Source organism: Astatotilapia calliptera, chromosome 7 (assembly GCF_900246225.1).
Source record: "Astatotilapia calliptera chromosome 7, fAstCal1.2, whole genome shotgun sequence".
In the NCBI taxonomy this organism is placed as follows: Eukaryota; Metazoa; Chordata; class Actinopteri; order Cichliformes; family Cichlidae; genus Astatotilapia; species Astatotilapia calliptera.
This window is the reverse complement of record NC_039308.1, coordinates 54010488-54032603: the sequence shown is the minus strand read 5'-3', so window position 1 is coordinate 54032603 and position 22116 is coordinate 54010488. Positions and strand designations below refer to the sequence as shown.

The 22116-nt window shown below is 41.0% G+C and overlaps 1 protein-coding gene across 3 annotated transcripts in view; it reads left to right on the top strand.

Moving 5' to 3' along the window:
* Nucleotides 1-22116, top strand: part of eps8l2 (EPS8 signaling adaptor L2) — a 29963-nt gene that overhangs the window by 2384 nt on the left and 5463 nt on the right. For 2 of the 3 annotated variants that reach the window (XM_026175746.1, XM_026175745.1), the window contains exons 2-17: nucleotides 3550-3600; nucleotides 4040-4086; nucleotides 8161-8225; nucleotides 9727-9888; nucleotides 10188-10337; nucleotides 11200-11279; nucleotides 11379-11488; nucleotides 11584-11654; nucleotides 11768-11894; nucleotides 12850-12938; nucleotides 13031-13105; nucleotides 13845-13993; nucleotides 15031-15199; nucleotides 15289-15323; nucleotides 15425-15530; nucleotides 15763-15885. In XM_026175746.1, the coding sequence (XP_026031531.1) occupies nucleotides 3566-3600; nucleotides 4040-4086; nucleotides 8161-8225; nucleotides 9727-9888; nucleotides 10188-10337; nucleotides 11200-11279; nucleotides 11379-11488; nucleotides 11584-11654; nucleotides 11768-11894; nucleotides 12850-12938; nucleotides 13031-13105; nucleotides 13845-13993; nucleotides 15031-15199; nucleotides 15289-15323; nucleotides 15425-15530; nucleotides 15763-15885 (1593 nt within the window). In that variant the 5' untranslated portion in view covers nucleotides 3550-3565. Of the gene's footprint in view, nucleotides 1-3549; nucleotides 3601-3636; nucleotides 4087-8160; nucleotides 8226-9726; nucleotides 9889-10187; nucleotides 10338-11199; nucleotides 11280-11378; nucleotides 11489-11583; nucleotides 11655-11767; nucleotides 11895-12849; nucleotides 12939-13030; nucleotides 13106-13844; nucleotides 13994-15030; nucleotides 15200-15288; nucleotides 15324-15424; nucleotides 15531-15762; nucleotides 15886-22116 lie in introns of those variants that run through there. The other variant, XM_026175744.1, reaches the window with a different exon arrangement.

Genomic DNA, 22116 nt, shown 5'->3' with positions numbered 1-22116 from the left:
AATATGAGAGTCACAGTCTTTATAAAAGTTACTTCCAGCTATCATAACAGTGTGAGCGAGTTACAAAAAAGCAAGGAACTGTTATCACTAATGAGATTGTTTTTCAAGACCATGGGTCAATGTAATGGCACTTATAAGAGATCATTGATGCAGCACTTACTATATAAGGTTTTCTAACTTTGTAGCGTTGATGTTTTTAAAATAAGCACATCTGTTGTAGTCGGACTCATTTGACATCAGTCTTCAAAACAAGTGTTCCTTATACAAGAGGCAGCTAATGAGCATGTGCTGATTATGTCACAGTAATGAGGCTGTGACTCATTTGTGCAGCTTCAGGTGTGTTGTGGGGCGTTTGCAGTGTTGCTTGGAGCTGGAATGCTTTTTATATGTTGTTTGTTTTAGAGCTGTCGTTTAAAGTAACTTAAGGAGCTGCAGTCTCCTGGGGTGTGAGAACCCCGAGAGATTTCATGCGTGTGGATATGCCAGGCTTAGAACAGAGAGTGAAGGCCAGCAGACCTTTACTTTGTCTTTTTAAATTTCTGCCTACTGCAACTGAAATAGCCTCTTGTAGAACGTTTCTGTATTTTATTGTAGCTATTGCCTTTTCTGCAAATCCTGCACTAAAGAAACCTTTGTTTATTTAGTCCAAACCGTATGTGGCGTACTATGAGCAAAGAAATATTGAGGTTTTCATAATTATGCACGTTCCTGGAGAAAATCCACTTTGAAATATGCATGCACATAGATTTGAATTAACCTTCAGTGTTAAACCTTTATGTGAGTTTGTGGGTTTGTATTTGTTAGCATGCTGACAGACAGTTTTCAATCCAAAAACAATTATACCACAAATCTAAAATATGAGACTGTACTATAAGGCAGAGCTTTGCTGAGTCGGGACTCACACTCAGATAACTTTTTGTCAAAGAAAGCAATTCGATATCGGACCTAATTCTCTCAAATATGAAATTTAACCAGCCTGATATTGTTGTTCTTTTTTTTTCTTCTTAAATTAGTAGATTTAAAAGAAAAAACACGAGCATCCTCTGCTTCTTATTAACCCGGCCAAGGGGGTTATGTTTGTGGTTGTATTTGCATGCGTGCGTGCCATTTTGTCTGTAAACATAATAGCCTGAAATGTTTTGAATGAATTTTAATAAAACTTTGTAGAGGTGTAGAGTGGGCTCATGTTAGCAATCCATTATGTTTTGGCTGAGATCCACCAAGGTCTTTGAGGTCAACATAATGATTTGTTGGTTGAAAATTGGCAAAAAGCCTTAGAAACATTTATTCTTATTGTGTTGTCAAAGTAGGGTATGAAGATTTAAAATATAACTTCACATTTAACCTCTGACCTCTGAAGGTCAACAATGATATAAGGAGCTTCTAAGTATCACCTTAGACGTCATGTAAAACTACTTGAAATTCTACTGCTTTTGTTTGTATTGTCAACATTTGTTTTATTTTGGCTTTGCTATGTACATTACAGTAACAGGTTATGACTGATTCAATACATAGCAGCTTGAATACATGTACAATGTTCCTGAATTATTAGATTTTTTTTTATTCAATTTTCTTAACTTGCTATTTATTACTAAATTGACTAAGAAATGTACTTAGCCGCAAAAATAATAAGCGTGTTAAAATAAGTTCCAGTGAGGCAAAAAACAAAATTCTGCACTTGGCACTTGTTTTTATTGATGTATATAGAAATGTATGTTTAAAAGAACCAAATTAATAATCAAATGTAAAATGCATTACTATTTCCTTAAAGTTAAATACTGCTCAGTGAGTGATCTGCCTGGGTGGAGGTTTTTGCTCTCAGAGGGCTCCTTGTTTAGTACGTAATTGTTGCTGTCATTCAGTGTAATTTCCTCTGAGTAAAGGGTTGTCATTATTCAGCAATACACACAATAAATGTCAGTAAGCGGAGGTGAGCAGGTGGCCTCTTGCCATCAAGTTCACAGCACTTGACACCCTACCTGTACTGCTTTGGCTTCACCTCCATCCTGAAACCTGGCAACAGGCCAGAACCGTGAACAATAGCACTGACGGAGGATGGCCAGAGTGATAAGGGCGGAAAGAGGAAGTCTATCTTTTGGGCAGGCTTACTAAAGTAAATATAGCCTTTTCTTTTCTTTTTTTCCCTTTGCTCATGTGACTCTTTGTTGTAGTAATCTTCAGCGAGGAGGTGGCCCCATCGTGGACATAACCATATTTTAACTTATAATAAGTATGACTGTGGTTGGCTAAACTGCTTTTATGAATTGCCCCCTCTTTGTTTCAAAAGATCTGAAGAGATTATCCGTAAATGAGATTAAGTTTATGATCGGCCAACGAGATAAGCTTTTCAGACCGCACCCGTACACATGTAACTGCTATAGGTTGTAGATAAGTAGCGTAGAGTAGTGCTTGTTAGGACGACATAACAGTTTTGACTTCAGGAAGGAGGTAAGGCATGACACGAGGAAATGTCAGAACAGTTTGTTTAAAAAAGAAAGATACTGGAATGTTTATACCTGTTGTGGGAAGCACGCCCAATGCCTCCGAGTATCTCAGTGTCAGTTTCCCACAGTTTGTGTCGTTGTAGAAAAGTTGAAATTCCTTCTAAACGCTCATCCCTGTTTGAGGATACAAACTGAACTGGCTGCTTAAAGTGATATTTGGAGTCTAAAAGTCACTCCAGCTGAGAATTCAGTGTTGCGTTCAACTCACGGTTATTAGTGGTTCATGCATTGATAAAAAAAATTACTGTAATGGCATTTAGGTTTAATCTATTTATGGTCTGCAATGTAGCTGAAATCCTTATAAGTCCTTGCAAAATCTCTAGTGTGATAACGTGTTCATGCCAGTGACTATAAAAAAAGTCACCTGTACAGTCACTGGTTCAATCACAGTGTTTGTTGTGGCTCACATTATATAACCTTGTTGTGAATGGCTTGATAGACAGGTTAAAGTCTCCAGGCTGAAAGGTGTGTGACAGTTGTTTTCGCTCGTTTTCTGCTCCCACTGATCTCTCAGATTTAGATGCAGTGCTCTGTTACACGCTGCGTCCTTCGGGACTCTGACAATTATCAATGTGGATGTAAAAACCAACCGAGTTAATTAATTGCAGCTATGCAGATATAGTCTTCAACATGTTGGATCTAATTACACAGAGTACGTCAGCCTGCTGCCTGCCATTGTCCCAGATCAGCCCCCAGACTCTTAGCAGTACAGGCCAAACACCTGGCTCTCTACAGTGAAAAAACAGAGTGTGCAGCAGAGTACGCTTTGCATACTGGATCTGCAACCTTGATAATGTAGTTATATAGATTTATGAGCCTTTACCCTTTGGATTATAAATGAGCTCAAAGTGGAGTGCGAGGAATCTCTGCTTGGAAAAATGTCTGAGCTGTTTTTAAGACATGACACATGCTTATTAAGATAAGATAGAACTTTATTAATCCCTCGGGTGGGTTCCTCTGGGAAATTCGACGCTATTGTAGGGTAAAATATTTTCCCTTCTCCTCCTTCTCTTCTCTCACTCTGTCTGTCATTTTCTTCATTCAGGTAGATGCCTTAAATCATGAATCACCAGGGATCTCCGCTGAAGCAAGCCAAGTGAGTGTCACATTCCTGCTGCTTCCCCTCTGGATGTTTACCTTTCAGTGTGTTAGATAATGCTGCTGGGTTACTCTCACACAGGCAAGAGAAAATCACTAACCCAGTGTGTGGAAGGTGGTGTGGGTCAGGGACTTTGGGTACAGAGCCGCTCTGTTGAAAATTGTTTGTTTTGCCTGGGTCTCTGGCTCCAGCCTTCCCCTGTGCCCTACACCCCCCCCCCCCTCCCTCTTCCACTCTCCCTCTCTCCCTCTCCCTGATCCATATGCTCAGAATCTCAGGCTAATCTCATCCAGTGCTGGCCAGTCTCCTCTCTGTATATAGCTCGTATTTTTTTCTGTGCATGCAAAAGGGTTTGTGACACTTAACTATCGTGAGGTGCGGGTCAGAAGATGAAGGGCATGCTGCGTAACCCTGTACCCTCTTCTTGTCATTTCAGTGGAGTGGCCAGATCGGACAGCAAGCTCAGCGCCAAGGCCCTCTATGGTAAGTGGCTTCATGGAAGTAGGTTGAGGTGTTGCGCTGTTTGTTCCTGAAAGATCATTTTGTTGTTCGCTTGTTTCCAGAACTTTGTTGCGACATGCCCTTATTTCTGTGGCATGACTCACAGCAGGCTAGCTACAGTTTACAGCTTGTCATTGAAGAGTTTGGACACTCTTACGTGTCGGGGAATTAGATGTTTAGTATTGAGAATTTGCTTACTTTCTTGCAAGAATCTGTTACTGAAAATAGATCCCAAATGCTCTATACTTTTTTTTCACATTGCTTGGTTTACTTAAAAATGAAACTATAGATTTGTGACCAATTTTTAAGGATTTACAGCTTTAGCTGTATTTTCTTAATTAGATACCTTTCCAAACTGTTCCTAGTCAATCTGTGTGGATTAGCCCTGTTACTGACACAAATCACAACAATTTTCCATTTGCTTTGCAAATGACTGTGTCCGGAAACTCACTCTGTGGCATGTTGCCGCAGGTGTAGTCCTCACTGGACTGTATGTATGCCAGTGTGTGTGTATCTGCACTTAGTCACATTCTTTGAATTCAGGGATATGCTTGTTATTTTAGTGTCCCATTTGCATTGTTGGGCTGCATTACCAATCGGTAGTAAGTGCTATTAAACTCAGTAATCCAGTACTGGCATGAAGTGACTTTTTATTTTAGCTGTTGCATGCTTGTCTTAGGGTGTGTGTCACTGAAATTCGCTTACACTGCAGGGTGTGGCAGTTTTTAACGTGTGGTTGGAACAGGGTGAGGTGGCCATGTCTTGCAGGTGAATAAAGGGCACATTGAAAAGTGAAAAGGAAAAGGCGGACTCAGGCCTCCGGTCCTCCCCTCGTTGCCTCAGACATTAGCTCACTGGTTCCTGCCAACACCTCCTTCCACACTGTCAACATAAAGAACTATTTCACAACATAGTAGGCACAGATAGAAACCTACGCCGAGCTACAGCAGAACAACCCACTTTCCTGCATGGCCAAATTTAGAATCACCTGAAATGGCAGATGACGCTATTGTAGGGATGCAAGATGTTCCCAAAACTTCTGACTGTGCACCTCGTTGTCTGTGTGACATATTGGAGCCGTAAATCATCCAAATATCCACAGGAAACTCCCACTCTAGCAATCTTTGTGAAGTATCCCACCGTACGTGTGATGAGCTTGTGTTGTTTGGCAGATGGTCACCACTACCGTCTCACTGCAGGGTGACAGCCACGTGCCCATCCTTTTTAACCCCAAGAGGCAACAGTGGAAAATACTGAACACCAACCATGACAGTGCTAGATATTTGGTAGGTCAGTGTAGGATGGTTGTTCACACTATGCTGAATAAACACACGTACATTAGTTAAATTATAACAATCTCCCATATGCAAACCACCCTACCATTCACACAGTGCAGTCCAGCAGAAAAACGAATGCAAATGATGCACAGGTCCTCCCACTTGATCTGTTATCAGCAGCAGCAGCAGCTTTGGGGTAAAGCAGAAAGACGCCACTTAGGACTCATCATCTGCGGACTTGAAAATCACCTGGCAGCTATAATAAGTTTCTCGGGAAGTTTTGGGTTGAGGATCACAGGTAAACTTTTTCTTGGGTGGGACTAAATCAACAGGTTCGAATTGATGTTTTCCTGCTCTGTTGCTTTTCTTGAATGTCTGTGTTGTTTTGTAATTCAGTTGAATCTCTGCGATTGATCCACTGCATTTAGTGTCTCTTCTTTTGGTTAGTGGTGTCAGGCTGTGAGAGGTGTTGATGTGGTCCTTGCTAGCAACATATGGTCAAGTCTTTGTTGACGCAGCCGGAAACTTACGTATCTAAAGGGCGGTGGCACAGTTAGAAAGAAATCACAAAGTTTTGCCATCAAGGTGTTGGTGATTGACTAGATATATAATTGTGATGATGCAATTTTTCATTATTAGTCAAACTGATTCAAAATTCTTTGTCTGCTACTCAGATAATCACCAGTTTTGTTGGTTTTGGATTGAATCCCATTAAATATGTTTAATAGTTTCCCAGTATAGGATTGTCCGATTGACCTGGGTCATGTATTGGTTTGATAATCTGCCAGGGAGCCATGTTTGTCACTGGTCATTGACTCTTCAGACCTCTGAGGATTTGCCCATCTGCCTGCTAAGTGGCTGTTATTGTAAGCTGCCGTGGCACTGTGAATTGACTGGCATAAATGTCAGTCATTAATAAGACATGGGGGGAGCTCGTCTTTCAGATCGACACCCGACGCTTGTGTTTCACCTGTGAGGAGCCAAGCAGAGAGGAAATGGCTGGAAGAGGAAAGAGAAATGCTTGCATTGTTTGGGCAGCGGTTGCGCTGGCTCTAAAATTGTCCCCTTTAGAGGTCTTGTTTCATCACAGGCAAACATGTAGGACTCTAAGAAGCATGTTCATTACCACAATGAATTGGAATATCGAATATTAGAATGTCATTTAAAGCATTATTGCACATTTTGGTAAGTGCTAGGCAAACAGAGTGGCTTTGTGTTGCTGTAAAGCACATGAACAGAACTATGTCTGTACGAATAGAAAATCTGCGTGACATAAGCGTGTTGATTTTGTTGGGTAGGGGACTGGGGACACAGAGCGAGTTGATATCTAGCAATGGAGTTGATTGAGCCATGCTCTCATTTAACCGTAATTGTTACCTGCAGACTATTCAACTGGTAAATGGGTCAATGAGCACACTGGCACACTCATTTGTAATCAGCCTGTTCAAAAAGAAAGCCTTGAGCCAACAGCACACGCAGTGCATGCAGCACATGCAGAACATGCATCACGCTAACACAATGGTGACATGAGTTTCAGTGTTTTTGTGCATCGGACATTTGATATGGATGGCTGCATGTTGAACCTAGGCTTTGAAAAGGTTAAATGTTTTTTGGTTTTGTTTTGTTTTTTTTTAAGCTGCTGTGATTTATGTTTTTATCATTACATTTTTCTCAAAACGTGTAACGCACCCTAATCTGCAGCTCTCATCGTGTTTATTGAGCTTTACTGAGCTTATTGTCTCAAATAGTTTTTGCTTGGAACTTATTTTTATGTATGAAAAATTTTTTGTGACAAATGGGCCAGATGTGTAGATGAAACCTAGAGCTTCCTAATCTGTAATCTGTAATTCTACAGTGTCTGCACTGTAGAATTTGACTGTTTTGTGAATAAGGAAGCATTAATGGTGGGTTTAGATTTAGTTTCAAGTATTTGTAAAGGCTTATCAAGCGTGTCTTAAAACAAGCCTGAACGTGACCTTTTTCCTTACTGTATTGAATGCAGTTGTTCCTATTGCAGCAGTGTGCAAAAGTCTTAGGCTATTAAGTTATAATTTGCTGTTATTTCTTTAAGTTTAAGCCTTCAGGAATAGTTCTCCAGTTGTAGCGGTAATCGTTTCAGCCGTCTCACTACTACAGAACTTTAAGGTGTGGAAACTGTACTTCAGTCTGATTTTTACAGCTTTTAACCAGCTGAAAGGTAAAGATGAGGAAGTGTGACGCTGTCACTGATCTTTGACCCTCCAGTAAATCTGTGCCTCTGAACGGTGCGCTGGATCTGACGAAGATTTAATCCCAGCTCGGCCAAAATATTTTAATATGGAGCACAGTGAATTAATACTCAAGTATCCTCTGATTTCACACTTAATTATGAATTTCTCACATAGCTCTGATCTCGTGTTACTTGCCCTCAGGCAGCGAGCAGCTGCAGATCTATTCCTTTACCTTAAAATATAGTCGAAAATCATAAGGATGAAAACTTTATTTTAGAAAGCGTGCAATATATCTGAACAGTGTAGTTAACATTGGGATTAGCAGTTGACCTCATGGAAAAAGTAAAAGGAGCATACATTACGATTCTTTGTCACTTCCTTATTGCCCTCCTGCTGTTCTCAGCTTTAATGCGTCCTTTCAGCTGTTCACTCCGCTAAAAGGTTCGACCTGTGGAGTTGAGGTCAATGTTGTTTATATAGGTGTACATATATACAGCAGGATCGCAAGCAGCACCGAGGAGGTTTTTACTTTCTGAAATGTAAATTTATTTTTTTGTTCTTATCAACAGAGCAGAGGAAAAAATACTCCAACTCCAATTTTATCATGCAGGAGACGTCGCAGTATCACGTTGAGGTAAAATGATCATTATTTCATTGATTTTCATATCTCATTGTATTTCAAAATTAAAGCAAAGAAGCGTAGACTCACACAGTGTGTGTTCATTCATTTATTCAGTGTTACACTTATTTTAACACACTTTAACTTCTTATTTCGCTCATAAGGATTTTAGAGGTCATTAATGTAAAATGAATTTAAGTGTTTATGAAACCGCGGTATTCTTATGCACAGTGTTTTTTGTCATTGCTCTGCCTTTATAGCATTTTTTAAAACTTTTTTAGACTACGGTATAATGTAGTAGTATGTTACTGGAGATGTCTGTGTTTACATTTCATGCAACGAAGATGTAATAGTCAGTGTCCTGATCATTCAGGGCGTTACTGTGACATTTATCTGTAAATTTTTTTTACATTATCTCATATAATGCTGTTAGCTTATGGGTTTAAAATGCTTGTCACGTAACCTCATTTGCAAAGCAAGATAACGACACTATGAAGGTTATGGCATATTGTTCTTTTGCCCAGAGATAAAAGCTGACACACAGGTTCATCTTCTGATTACATTTCACTTACTGGAACTTTGTTATAATAAAACAGTCGGGCCTTTGATTGCAGCAGTAATGAGCTAATGTTGGAACGACTGAGTCCGAGACGTGCTTTGGGTCAGGCATGTTTCTGAACTATGTCCTGTGTCCACATTAATAGGATATCTTCTAAATGCCTCCCTCATTATCACGCATGGGTGAGTAATGATACACAAGATAACAATCCTGGTGCCAGCAGCCACTTAGTGGCAGTAGTTCAGTTTTGATCAGATAAACAGAAACTCACCCAGCTACACAAAAGTCAGTTAAATGAAGCATTTATATAGCAAGAGAGTACAGTTAAAGGAATGAGGGAACATTTTTATTTGTTTTCTTGCTGAGAGTTAGATAAGTAGATTGATTGTGGCTCTGTGTTCTCTATGGAGTCACCGCAGGTTAGCTTAAAGACTGAAGACAGGGAGGTGGCTCCCCTGGTTAACTAATTAACAAGTTATGCTATACTTAATCATAAAAAAGTGTAAAAAAATAAACACTGTGGTGCCAGACTGTTTCTTGGCTGCCCCCCGCACTTCCAGGAGTTTTGTCATTGTGTGTCATTGTGTCATCGGTCAACAGTGAACAGCCTGCTACTTCCAGCCAAGAAACGCATACTTGGCACATGCTTCTTTTTTTGATGAGAGATTAAAAATAACATATAATGTGTTAATTAGGAAACTTTTGAGCTGCTTCGAGACAGAATTTTCTATTTGTTTCTTTCTATTTCAGTCCTAAAGCTGTAATCTGATATAGGGTCTAAGCATAAAGTAAGCATATCCCAAATGTCACAAGCTTCCTTCCTTATATTTGAAAATTAGATCAAGTATATTGCAAATTATGACTAACCACTTTCTTGAGCACAGCTTCAAGTGCAGGTGCTGTTTTTAGTTGACTTCCACTAACACACTAAGTCACCAACAACTGTTTTCTCTGCAGCATCTTTCCACATTTGTTATGGACAAGACAGAGGCCATCGCCACAGTGGATGATGCAATCAAGAAACTGATTCTTCTGGACTCAAAAGACAAAATCTGGACCCAGGAGATGCTCCTCCAGGTCACAGACAAGTCAGTCAGACTTTTGGATTGTGATACGCAGGTACAGCTCCAAGCATCTGTTTACACCTCAGAACATTATTTCAACATGAAATACCGACATTTCTGTGTTCCAATAATGACAGGCAAGGGAGATGAACAACATTAATAATCTTGTTGCATTGTGTTAGTCCTGAACACAGTCAGACTTGCTGTATATACTTTGTTTTCCGTTGCAATGCTACAATAGAGTCCTGTAATTATGCCTTTTCTCTCGTACAAGTCATTTATTTTGTACTCAGTTGGTGTCTCGCTCTTTCCCTATTTCCACCTCTTTCTTATCTTTTTGTTGTTCTGCTACAGGAAGAGTTGGAGAACTTCCCTCTTCCAACCATCCACATGTGTCAGACGGTGCTGAATCAGACCCGTTACCCCTCCGTGGTGCTGCTCGTGTGTCAGGACAAGGACCAGTACAAACCCGACATCCACTTTTTCCACTGCGACGAAGTGGACGTGAGTTTTTGTTTGAATACGCCACATTATTACATTGTCTTTGCATGATGGATGGCTTTGTGTTTTATATCATTAAGAAAACCTAGCTGCTGATACCAGAGCACTACAGGTCAGATTTCAGCACTATTGTCTTTGCAGCCTGTATATTTGTATGGAGGAAGCTGAAACTCTGTTAACTCACTGTAATAACATTATGTCTGTGTAGTTCAGAATCACCACTAGTCAGTGTTGTTTCCTGGCTCCGAATGAGGCTTTGGGGATTGATTTTGAATATAAGGGCCAATGTTCCATGTTGGAGTAAAGGCAGTATTTCTGTGTTACCTTATTTGATTAACTTCCTGTTATTTCAGGCCATTTAAGGGGGGAAAATGACTTCTTTGTTGGTTTAAATGTCAAAAATGGGTTTATTAGAATGCTGGATCTTTTAGCCCTGGCTAAGACTAGACAAGAAAGCGCTGGGTCATAAAGATTTACTAGAGTGACCTTTGCTTTATCACATGAGGATTGTGTTTGAGAAAAAACAGAAATCACCATAACCAACAACACAAACCAGATATAGTGTTGTTAAAAATGTCTAGAGCCAGCAGCTTTCACGTCTTTACATCTGGATATATTTCAGATTTGAGAATTAAAGTTTGCAGGTGTTAACATGCTTTAGAGAGGTGAATTCAGTGTACTGTAAAACTTTAAACCACGTGAGTTGGTCAAATAAGTTTATATTTGTCTTGTTGTTTAACCTTTTTCACACTCTCACTGAAATAACTTTTTTTTCTCTTTTTTTTGGTATGGCTCAGAGTGAACCTACTAAATGGGAATATTTTAATATTAATGTTAACTTGTGTCTCTCCCTCACTTTCTTCAGGCTGAGATGGTTCATGCAGACATTGACAGTGCCATTGGAGACGTCAAGCACGGGAAGAATATGAGGCCTCAGACTCTGAAGTGAGATTAGTGCTAATATATGTAAACTCATGCAGTCAAAGACACATTTGAGAAGGTAACTAGCCGCGAGCTAACTTGTCATCATGTCTTCCCGTTAAGGGTGAACCAGGAAAAAATGAAGCGTCACAGAGAGACTATCCTCCCCCCGTCGGCCCCTAAGGGCCCACCACCTGCCGCAAGGGGACGAGTGGCAGCCGTGGACACACAGGGTGAGATTTGACACGCATCCACGGCTCGCTTTTTATTCTAAATGTTTTGTTCAGTGGTCAATTTGATTCATTTTTGTCTCTTTTTGTCTTTGTAGACAGACGAGCTTTCAGGCAAAGTGACTCAGAGTCACATGAAAAGCTGGCCCAGCGCATTGAGAAGGATGTGGTGAGTGCCTTTCTTTATCCACAGGGACACCTGCTAATATGCTACGCTGCTCCTTTCACCTCTCATGTAGCTACATTCTTCAAAGCCTAAACCTGAGCATTTGTCCCCCTCAGCAAATCCTTAACTGTGCCCTGGATGACATTGAGATCTTTGTGGCACGGCTGCAGAAGGCAGCAGAGGCCTTTGCTCAGCTCAACCAGCGCAACAAGAGTAAGAAGAATAAGAAGAAAGGACCAGCAGGTCTGTCTCCCTTTCTTCTCATCTGGTGGCACAAACACAGTGACAATATGTTCATATTGCTCACGTCGCCATGTTTGTGTCTCTTTGTGTTCTGTGGCCAAGGACTCTCATCCACTGATGTATGTGTTGTAGTAGTGGCCACTTTGGGCTTCTTTTAAGTAATACGATTCTCATTATGCAACTCTTATAACTGGAGTAATATTATTGCATTCTTCCACTTTAAAATGACGGCAAACCAAAACAAACCGATATTCTGTTTGATCTCTCTTGGAGGCGGTGGTGTGTGACGTCAAAGCAGTCGCCTCCTGTGATTGTTGCACAAAGCAATAATATTACTGTAAATGTTGCTGAGTAATGTTTTACTGCCCAACGCTGGCGCTGATGTGATGTTTTATGTCAACACGCGTGTGCAGTTATGCGTAACGTGCATATTACATGCGACACTGTCCTTGTGTGGGGTCAGGAGACAAACGCACATGTGTGAGTTTATCCACATCGTCTGGTAATAACGATGTGTGGTCAAGTGTGCTGGAAGTGACGAATTCTCCGTTTTGAGAATTTGTTTCTCAACTTTGTGGTCAGTGTCTTATCTACTGTCACTTAATCTGGGTAAGAATTATCAGTCAAATGTCATTCTGAACCTCTCATAACTGTGAGCTATTGAGCTCAGGTTGAGAAACACTGCTGCACCACGTTCTCTCGTACTCTCTGGCCAAAGGTGACCTGTATCTATAAAGCTGATTGAGGCTATCTGCTAACTACCATTTCTGTGTCATTGTCTTTTATTTCACTGGAAACAAAAGCCATAAGCTTCTGACTAGATGAGCATTCAGGTTTTTATGACTTTGACCTCTGGCCAGAAAGTGAAAACTGTGTCCCATCTGTATTGTGTCTGTGTGGCCGGCGGGTAACTCTGGAGTCTGTGTGTGGTCATTGTTGCATTGGTTGTTTGCAGAGGGCGTGCTGACCCTGCGAGCCAAGCCCCCCTCTGAAGCAGAGTTCATTGATAGCCTGCAGAAACTGAAACTGGCCTTCAACCTCTTGGTGAGATATCAAAGCACCTAGCCTCCCTCATTCATCAGCTGTTGTCTCTTCAACGCCTCATTGCTGTGTGTCTGTCACTGCGCTCCCTGCAGGCCAAACTGAAGAAACACATACAGAACCCAAGTGCATCTGAGCTGGTTCACTTCCTCTTTGGCCCTCTGGAGCTGGTAAGAGTTTTTCTGATCTCACATAAGTGGATTATCCCAAAAGTCAACAATATACTCTATGCATGCATGTTACTGTTAGTTTTGTCATTTGATGCCTTAGCATTGACTGAGCTCAGCCCACAGGCATATCTGATGGGAACGCATTAGGCCTCTTTCAGTTCACAGATGAGAGCAGTTCAGCATTTTTGCCATCAGGCATTTTAGCTTTGTAACACACCCACTAAACTCTCACCAGACTGGAGCAACGTGGTTTTCAGCTATACTACAGGTGCAGCTGCACTTACATAATGTTGGTTTTCTAAACCACAGTCTTCTGCCACACCTTCGATACTGCTGGATGGAAGCGCAAAACCAGACTCTGTTTATATGGCGCAGTAATCTTTGAACACATTGGTTTTATGCAGCTGAGAAAAAGAAAACGCCTCATACAGTACGCCTCCTTGACCACTAGTTGTCCTCCAAGGACGGTGTCAAAATACGGAAACTCAAAATATTCCGAGCAGTTTATTATTTCGGACATTTTAAAATGATTTTTTTCCTCTTTAAATACTTTTACTTGTGCAGTAAAGTGAAAATGGTAAACGTTTACATGCTGAATTCAACACTCAAATACCAAGTTTGCATAACTGTTTAAAAAAAATGTAAAAAGAGCTCTAAGTGATACCTTTACAGGTAATACACCGTAATGCTTCTGTATGGTGAATGCTATGCCAGCTGTAAACACTTGGTGCATCTACAGGTGCTGCAGAGCTGTGGAGGTCCTGACCTGCCGCGCTCAGTCATGTCTCCTCACCTGTGTAAAGATGCTGTTGACTTCCTGCGGGGACACCTCACACCAAAAGAAATGACCATCTTTGAACTGCTTGGGGAAGGTTGGACCAGACCCAGGTATATTTGCGGTGTTGTCATGGATACAAACACTCTGGTTATGATTCAGTGCTTGTGACATGGATCTCTTTTGTCGCAATCTTGCCCTGCGGGGGGTCGGGGTGACCATGTGGTCCTGCGTAAAATGCTGAACTACGTTTTACAGTTGCAATTAAAGAAGCGACAAAGCTAAACAGGGCTGCAAAGTGTTGTTTTAGGATGTTTTACTCTAGCAGCGATGTTTAATTTGATATACCGGTATGACAATTAAAAGTTGAACTAATCTACAGAGACTGAAACTAAATGAAGCCAAAGCTGGCTTATGTCATGCATGCATGTGTTATTGTGTCCTAATTCTAAATCTAAATATAGTAAATGTAATCCTAAATTATCTGTCCCAGTGTCAAATGTGTTTCATGGCACAAGCATGACATACAGTAACAGGTGCAGGTACTTACATATTTGCCTCAATTGCAGAAGCATGCAGAACTGCAAGGAATTTGTACTTGTTTGTTTGTAAAATAGTTAAGAGGTTCATGTACGATAGACCTAATGTCTAAATATTACAAGACGTCATAGTAAGCTAGTTAAAATTATGTGAGTAATGCTGTCAGTTTTCATATTTACAGTCAGCTTTTTCAATAGAACATCAAAAAAACATATATGTTTAAAATTAAGAATAAATATATTTATAATATATTTATAAATCTACAGTGTTACGGTTACCTTCAACATACTGTAAGCATTTTCAGATGAAAATCTGCATTTTCTTCTAATGATATATCCCCTGTCTTAATTAGCATTTGTAGGACGCAAAACACCTTGAAAATTTAAAAAAAAATTTGAGCAAATTATGATCATTTTTCATTGTGCAGTGAGATCTGATTTCATAGATTTGGATGGATGAAGAAGTTTAGCACCCCCTGAACATTATGGCAGTTTCCCCATGAACAGCAATGACCAGTTCAGCATCTGCACTGGTACTGCTAGCTCTGTCTCCACAGTAGAGTAGCTCAAGTGCAATTTTTTTGACCATCCCTTCACTCGTCTTCCTGCAGAGCCGAGTGGCCGAGGGATCAGTGCGCTCCTCCTTATTACCCGAGGTTTCGAAACGGCTGGGAGCCGCCGGCGGATCTTTTCTTGACATCCCCGTGGGAAACGGAAGGACCCTCTGCCCCCCTAGCTTCCCCCTCAAGCCCAACTTACAGTAAACACAAACCTGAGGATGTAAGGCTTTTATTAAATGTTCCCTACCTGTGGAAAAAATAAATGCCGGTATCTGTAAATTTGTTTATTTATTTTTGGTTCTTTTTCAGTATTACAGGCCTCATCCCTCAAGCCCCTTAAATGGGTAAGTAATGAGGTCCTCCACATAATTTTTATTTATTTTTTGGTGTTTTTCCACATGCGATATCACAAAATATAAAACTTTGACACCATGTGTCTCCACAGGTCCTACAATGGGATCCCTCAGGCCCCCAAATATGCCAAAATTCGCTACAGCTTTGTCGCGCGGAATGCCAACGAGCTGTCAGTGCTGCAGGATGAAGTCCTCGAGGTTGTAATGACATATTCTTTTGTCCTTCATTTGACGTTTGTAATTTCAACCAATTTGATAGTTTTACTCATTAACTTGGACATTTTATCTGCTGAATGGGAGTGTGTTACCTGTAAACCCATCATATGGTGCTAAAACACAAATGGTAGCAAACCAATTTCAGCTGTGCACAGGTCAAGCGTCTGTCACCATTTGCAGTACAGTGGAGTAATGCGTGAACTGTCTTTTGCAGGTGTTAGAGGATGAAAAACAGTGGTGGAAACTACGGAACCGCAGCGGGCAAGCCGGCTATGTCCCATATAACATCCTGGATGTTGTGACAATAGAAGAGCCAGAGGTCCCCTACTCCTACCAGGTGACCAACACCCGCCCGTCTGCATTTTTAAAACTCTTTTTTGGTTCTATTTGAAAACGAATAAAACACACACTTTTGACTGTTTAGACTTTATTGTTTACCCAAAGTTTAAGATCCTTCCTAGTCATGACACCACAGTTCTGAAGTCCATCTGACTGCTATAAAGCATTCACGATAACAGATTAGATTAGATTGATAGTAATTTGTGAAAAACATAGCTGTTACCAATGGCATCTCATGTCATGAAACAAAAGTGACTTGTTAGTTCATCGTGCCCAAGAGCCGATGAGCTCATGCAATGGCAACGATGAGGCATGAATCCGTCCCGCCACAATTCGCGAGAATTGCTATTCCTGCTAGAGTATTACTCAGAATGCAGTGAAACACAGTGATCACCTGATGGGTCTTTAACCAAACTGTACTCAAGTTCAAGGTCACAGGGGTTGTTTCTATTTTCATAAGAATCTCTGCTATTCCTAAAACGCTGGTCAGGTTTTAGTAATTAATTTGTCCTGGATGTGACTCTATTGACTTCTCAGTGAATTTTAATTAGTTTGTTGTAACAAAACTTGTAACTTTCTTTCTGTACTTCATGCATTACTTACGATTTACCTGTGATTTGTGAAGTATCATGAGCTGGATGGGCTACATCTGGGTTTTATTTTATCCTTTAAATCCCATGCATCTTAGCTGTTTAGATGTTATTTTGTTTGATATTCTTCTGTGTCTAAACTAGTGTGTAATTTAATATAGCCACACTGAGTGACTTCTCACATGCCTCAGCAGCCTGTTTCTCAGCTCTGCTTGCAGCATGAGGGTTTCTGACTGAGCTCTCAGCAGTCAGGCTGCATTTTGGTCAGTGCCAGACTTTGCCAAGGAAAAACAATGTGTGTAATAAAATAAGATCATATAAGTGCTTCTGCTGCATGGAATTTGATCTTTTCTTTTCCTTTCTTTTCCGTTCTCAACCCTTGGTTAAGATACCTAAAAAAATGGTCCATTGTTTTGTTTCCATTTTTTGCTTTGGAAAAAGAAAGGAAGGAAAATGTTTTCATGTGTCTGTAAAAAGAATGTGTTTTTTAGTGGGGTTTTTTTTTTAGTAACAATAATAAAAGAATTCAGTGCAGCCACAGGACAAATAATACTTTTCATTTTTTTCTTCACCTTTGTTTACACTGTACAGAGCCATGTCACTTTAGCTGTAATCTTATCTTCACTTCATAGACCAGAGGAGGCAAAAGTACAGACTTTTTGTACTTAAGTAGAAGAACAGATACTTGTGTTAAAAATATTCTGGTAAAAGTTGAAGTACTAAATCAACTTCTTTATTCAAGTTAAAGTAAAAAATACAGGCTCTGAAATGTACTCAGAGTAAGAAAGTAAAAAGTAGATCCTTGAAGGACAGTTCTACCAAAATTCTTCTCTATCTGTTTTTATGCAAAGTATACTAGATAGATAGATAGATAGATAGATAGATAGATAGATAGATAGATAGATAGATAGATAGATAGATAGATAGATAGATAGATAGATAGATAGATAGTAGGGGTGCAACGATACACAAAATTCACGGTTCGGTTCGGTTCGATACTTTGGTGTCACGGTTCGATATTTTTTCGATACAAAAAAAATGTTCATGCTTTTTTAATTTGTAATTTATTAAACTTATAGATATATATTTTAACTCAAAAGTACAGTTTTTAAATTTAATGTTGCTGAAACAAAAGTAATTAAAAAAATAAATATATCTCAGGGCTCTCAAAATTTCAAAATCCCTGGTAGCCCTTCGGGCAGGGACTCTTCAGTTTTTGGTAGCCCAAAATAAATTTAAGTAGCCCGAATAAAAAAGAGAGAAATTTTTTGATTGATGTTTTGTTTCCTTTACAATATTATACATTAAAGTATAATATTGTAAAGGAAACAAAACATTAATCAAAAAATTGTTGAAAAACAAATTACAACATTGTATAAAAATTACAATCATCAACTCAAATACTTGGTTCTAATTGAACAGAAATTTCTATGAACTTGTAAGAACTGTGTAGGACATGAATCAGTCTGTGTCAGATCCTGAATTTGAAATTTCCACTGAAGTCACGGGTAAGAGACAAGTGGAACCAAGATCTAGGCCATTTGCTTTTTGAAGTTTGCAAAGACTGCTAAATTTTGCCAGTGGTAGTTCACTCTTTGCAACATAGTACACTGTTCTAAACAGATTTTTCAGGTTTATTTTTAGTATGTTATTTGCAATTGGTGTTTGTTCTGGGAAAGATATTGCAGACTGAGCAATAATGCATTTCTTGCATTTCTCATGGGTTCTAATGGGGGCCTTTCTTAAAATGACTGGTCCCAGTAACAAAGGCGCTTGTCGACTCAGAAATCGAGAGAAAACCAACAACGCACCCGGCAGAACATCATGTTATTTACACGGGTGCACACAAGTGGTCCGCATGTGCGCATTCGCTGTCAAAATAAAAGACGCGCACCAGATAAGAAGTTGCAACGCGCGTTTGCGTCCATATAAAAGCACTGTTTTGGGGGCTAGAGTGGGATTTTCACGGCACATTCCGCACCACATCTCTGTGCGTTCATCATTTGTTTGAAGCCAGCTCACCTCCTGCAACCACTTTTCCGAGAATACATGCTTCTTTTGTGGTTCGGACTCCTTCTGACATTTGTTTGGAGGTGGAGGAACACCAAAGTAATTGCTTAAAGGAGCTTGCTTCGTCGACATCTTTAAGAGTTCTAAACAAATGTCTGTCCTCCTCCAGAAAATCTTATGTATGCAAACACGCGTTGCAACTTCATATCTTGTGCGCGTTTTTTTTTTTTTTTTTTTTTTTTTTTGACAGCGAATGCACACCTGCGGACCACTTATGTGCAGCCCCGGTTATGTAGCTCATCATATTGCAGCCACAGAAATTCTTTTGTCCATGAAACCATAAAGCTGCACTTTCTTTTTGCCTTATAGACTGATTTGTCATAACTTTTCCATTTTGTGGTAAGCTTTTCTTTGGCTGTCACTTCTTCACCCTGACCTGTCTTATTTGGCTCAGCAGAACTGAAATATATATCCTGCTGCCTTTATACACACACACAACGGTCAGCGATTCTCTGCGCGATCAACCTCTCATATGTTTAAGCTGCGGGAGATTTCACTTGTCATGTTTGCATAGTAAGCTAACGATTGATAAGACGATGTCAGAGGAATTGGTGCACAAATTATCATCACTCACCAATCAGTGCTGTTGCTCTCTATACACAGTTTGCGTGATTGCAAAGTGAAAGCAAAAAACAAGCGCAAATTCAAACGGGATTTCAATATGTCACATATTGACAGTGGCTCATCGATGCCAATGACATAATTACCCAGCTACATTTCCGAAAGAATGCAAAAGCATTGACATATATTTTTCCTTCCTACAATAGCCCGACGGGCAGGGCAGATAGATTTTGGTAGCCTGACTGGAAAAATCGCTAACCCCGGGACGTCTGGCTAGCGATTTTGCGAGCCCTGTATCTGATTGAGGAATCACTCATCTTTGGAAAAGAGCGTTTATTACAGAGAAATGGCTCTTTCCAAAATAAAAGCTATACTATACGCTTCTTCTGGGCTATATTCTCAGCAGCATATTGTAGCGGGTCAGGGCTGTTCAGGGTTCTGTTTGTACAGTTATGTTTTGTTTATGTTGCCATAGTGACGGGTGACGCCCTCTCGCTGCGACGGTGTGTCCTTCCGGGGTCAGAGGGCGCCCTGTGTGTTGTTGCTGTGCGGTTGCCGCGCTGAGCAGTTAGCTAGCGGCAGTGTTCTTCTGCAGATGTCAATAAACGACTGTGCTCCCTGGCTAGCTCACGGGAAGCAAGACCAAACGACACCTCTGTCTCCTCCTTGTCTGAGCTCGCCACATTGGTGTCAGAAGTGGGATGATGGTGGCACCCCATGTTCTGACCCGAGTGACTTTTCCCCCGCCGGTCGTGACCGGCCGGTGAGCCAAAAGAAGGCACCTGGACATTTGCAGGACTTTATGTGGGGTAATGGGTCAGGGCTGTTCGGGGTTCTGTTTGTACAGTTATGTTTTGTTTATGTTGCCATAGTGACGGGTGACGCCCTCTCGCTGCGACGGTGTGTCCTTCCGGGGTCAGAGGGCGCCCTGTGTGTTGTTGTTGCTGCTGTGCGGTTGCCGCGCTGAGCAGTTAGCTAGCGGCAGTGTTCTTCTGCAGTGTTCTTCTGCAGATGTCAATAAACGGCTGTGCTCCCTGGCTAGCTCACGGGAAGCAAGACCAAACGACACCTCTGTCTCCTCATTGTCTGAGCTCGCCACATTGGTGTCAGAAGTGGGATGATGGTGGCACCCCATGTTCTGACCCGAGTGACTTTTCCCCCGCCGGTCGTGACCGGCCGGTGAGCCAAAAGAAGGCACCTGGACATTTGCAGGACTTTGTGTGGGGTAATGGGGTCGTCGGGGACGACTGACCCCTTAGGTGGGGGCTATGTAGCGGGTCAGGGCTGTTCGGGGTTCTGTTTGTACAGTTATGTTTTGTTTATGTTGCCATAGTGACGGGTGACGCCCTCTCGCTGCGACGGTGTGTCCTTCCGGGGTCAGAGGGCGCCCTGTGTGTTGTTGTTGCTGCTGTGCGGTTGCCGCGCTGAGCAGTTAGCTAGCGGCAGTGTTCTTCTGCAGATGTCAATAAACGGCTGTGCTCCCTGGCTAGCTCACGGGAAGCAAGACCAAACGACACCTCCGTCTCCACCTTGTCTGAGCTCGCCACAATATTAAACATATCAGGTCCCCATAAGGAGAATCATGTGCTAACGGCTGTCTAAATGACTCGGGTAAAGTTTGTAGCATGCATGCTTGTTGTTTTTGTCTGCTTCCACTTGTCTTTGCACTAGGATGATGTCAGTGTAAACGTGCAGTCATATTCGTTGTGTTCCCACTAGTGCAGTCAGCGTTAATCTCGTTGAAATGACGTTAACGCCACAACACGGCAAATCTCCGTTAACACATTAACGAGCTAACTGCGCTAACACACTAGTTCCCACCCATGTAATTGAGCATTGCGTGGCACATCCAACATACTGTTTTACTTTAGTCCATGACGCGCTTACCTTCAGGGTCATACGTCACATGAAAACCAAAATAATTCCAAACGCCAGATCTGAATTGGGGGGGGGGGGGGTTCAATTTGCCATGTTGCAAGGAGAGCTTAACTTCTGTCTCGCTAGCTTGCCCTGTGCTCAGTTAATCTGCATTCGACTACTCCGCCTAGGCTGCACTGTCGAGCGCAGATCCACTGAGCGCTCAACACAGACAGCATCGTCAGAAGGAAAGTTGATCAAATAAATTAAAAATTTTGTATTGTTCGATACATATGCGTACCAAACCGAAAGCACTGTATCGAACGGTTCAATATCGATACGAATATCGTTGCACCCCTAACAGATAGATAGATAGATAGATAGATAGATTACTCTAAGATCTCTGTAGTGGCTCAGAGTGGGGAAAGAATCACAAATCATAATAATTAATGTGAGCGTCAGTATATTTTCTTAGTTTATGGGCTGTGATCAGCTGACGTGCTGCTCTTTGTGCATTTACACAACTGAATTTCGCAAGTTATGGTGGGTGATGTCCATCTGCGACACTAACATTATACTGTTTCTTTATACTAGACAGCATATAGTTGGTATAAAGTTGGAATTCAGCTAATTAATCTAAACATCATCATCTTAAATGGAAATTAGTCTACTTCATGTAAGCTGTAACTGACCATAAGCACCACAGCCACTGTGCACCAGCCCAGCGCAGTGCTTTACTATAAATTCCCCACAGTACTGTAAAGTAACCTCTTTATCCCATTTAAAAACTACAGAGTATTTTCATGCAAAGTTTTTCTTCCTTCTTCTTCCTCTCCTCTCCTGGCTTTCTTACATCTTTCTCCATCTCTGAATGAACTTATCTTGCCCTCTTTTCTCTCCCTGTGAAATACAGCATCTGGACATTTAGCTAGCAACGCACTGTGCGACAAACTGCACACAAACAGTTTGTGTGTTTGCTGATGTTTGTTGAGCTGATAGAAACACTGAATTTGAAATTGCCTACCATTAAAAAAAAACATTACTTTCTTTATGCTCACTGCTATTCTGTAGCTAGCATGATGCTGAAGTACCAAGGCCACAACACCTACACTCACTCCAGCCCACTTTACAGGGAGTGCAGAATTATTAGG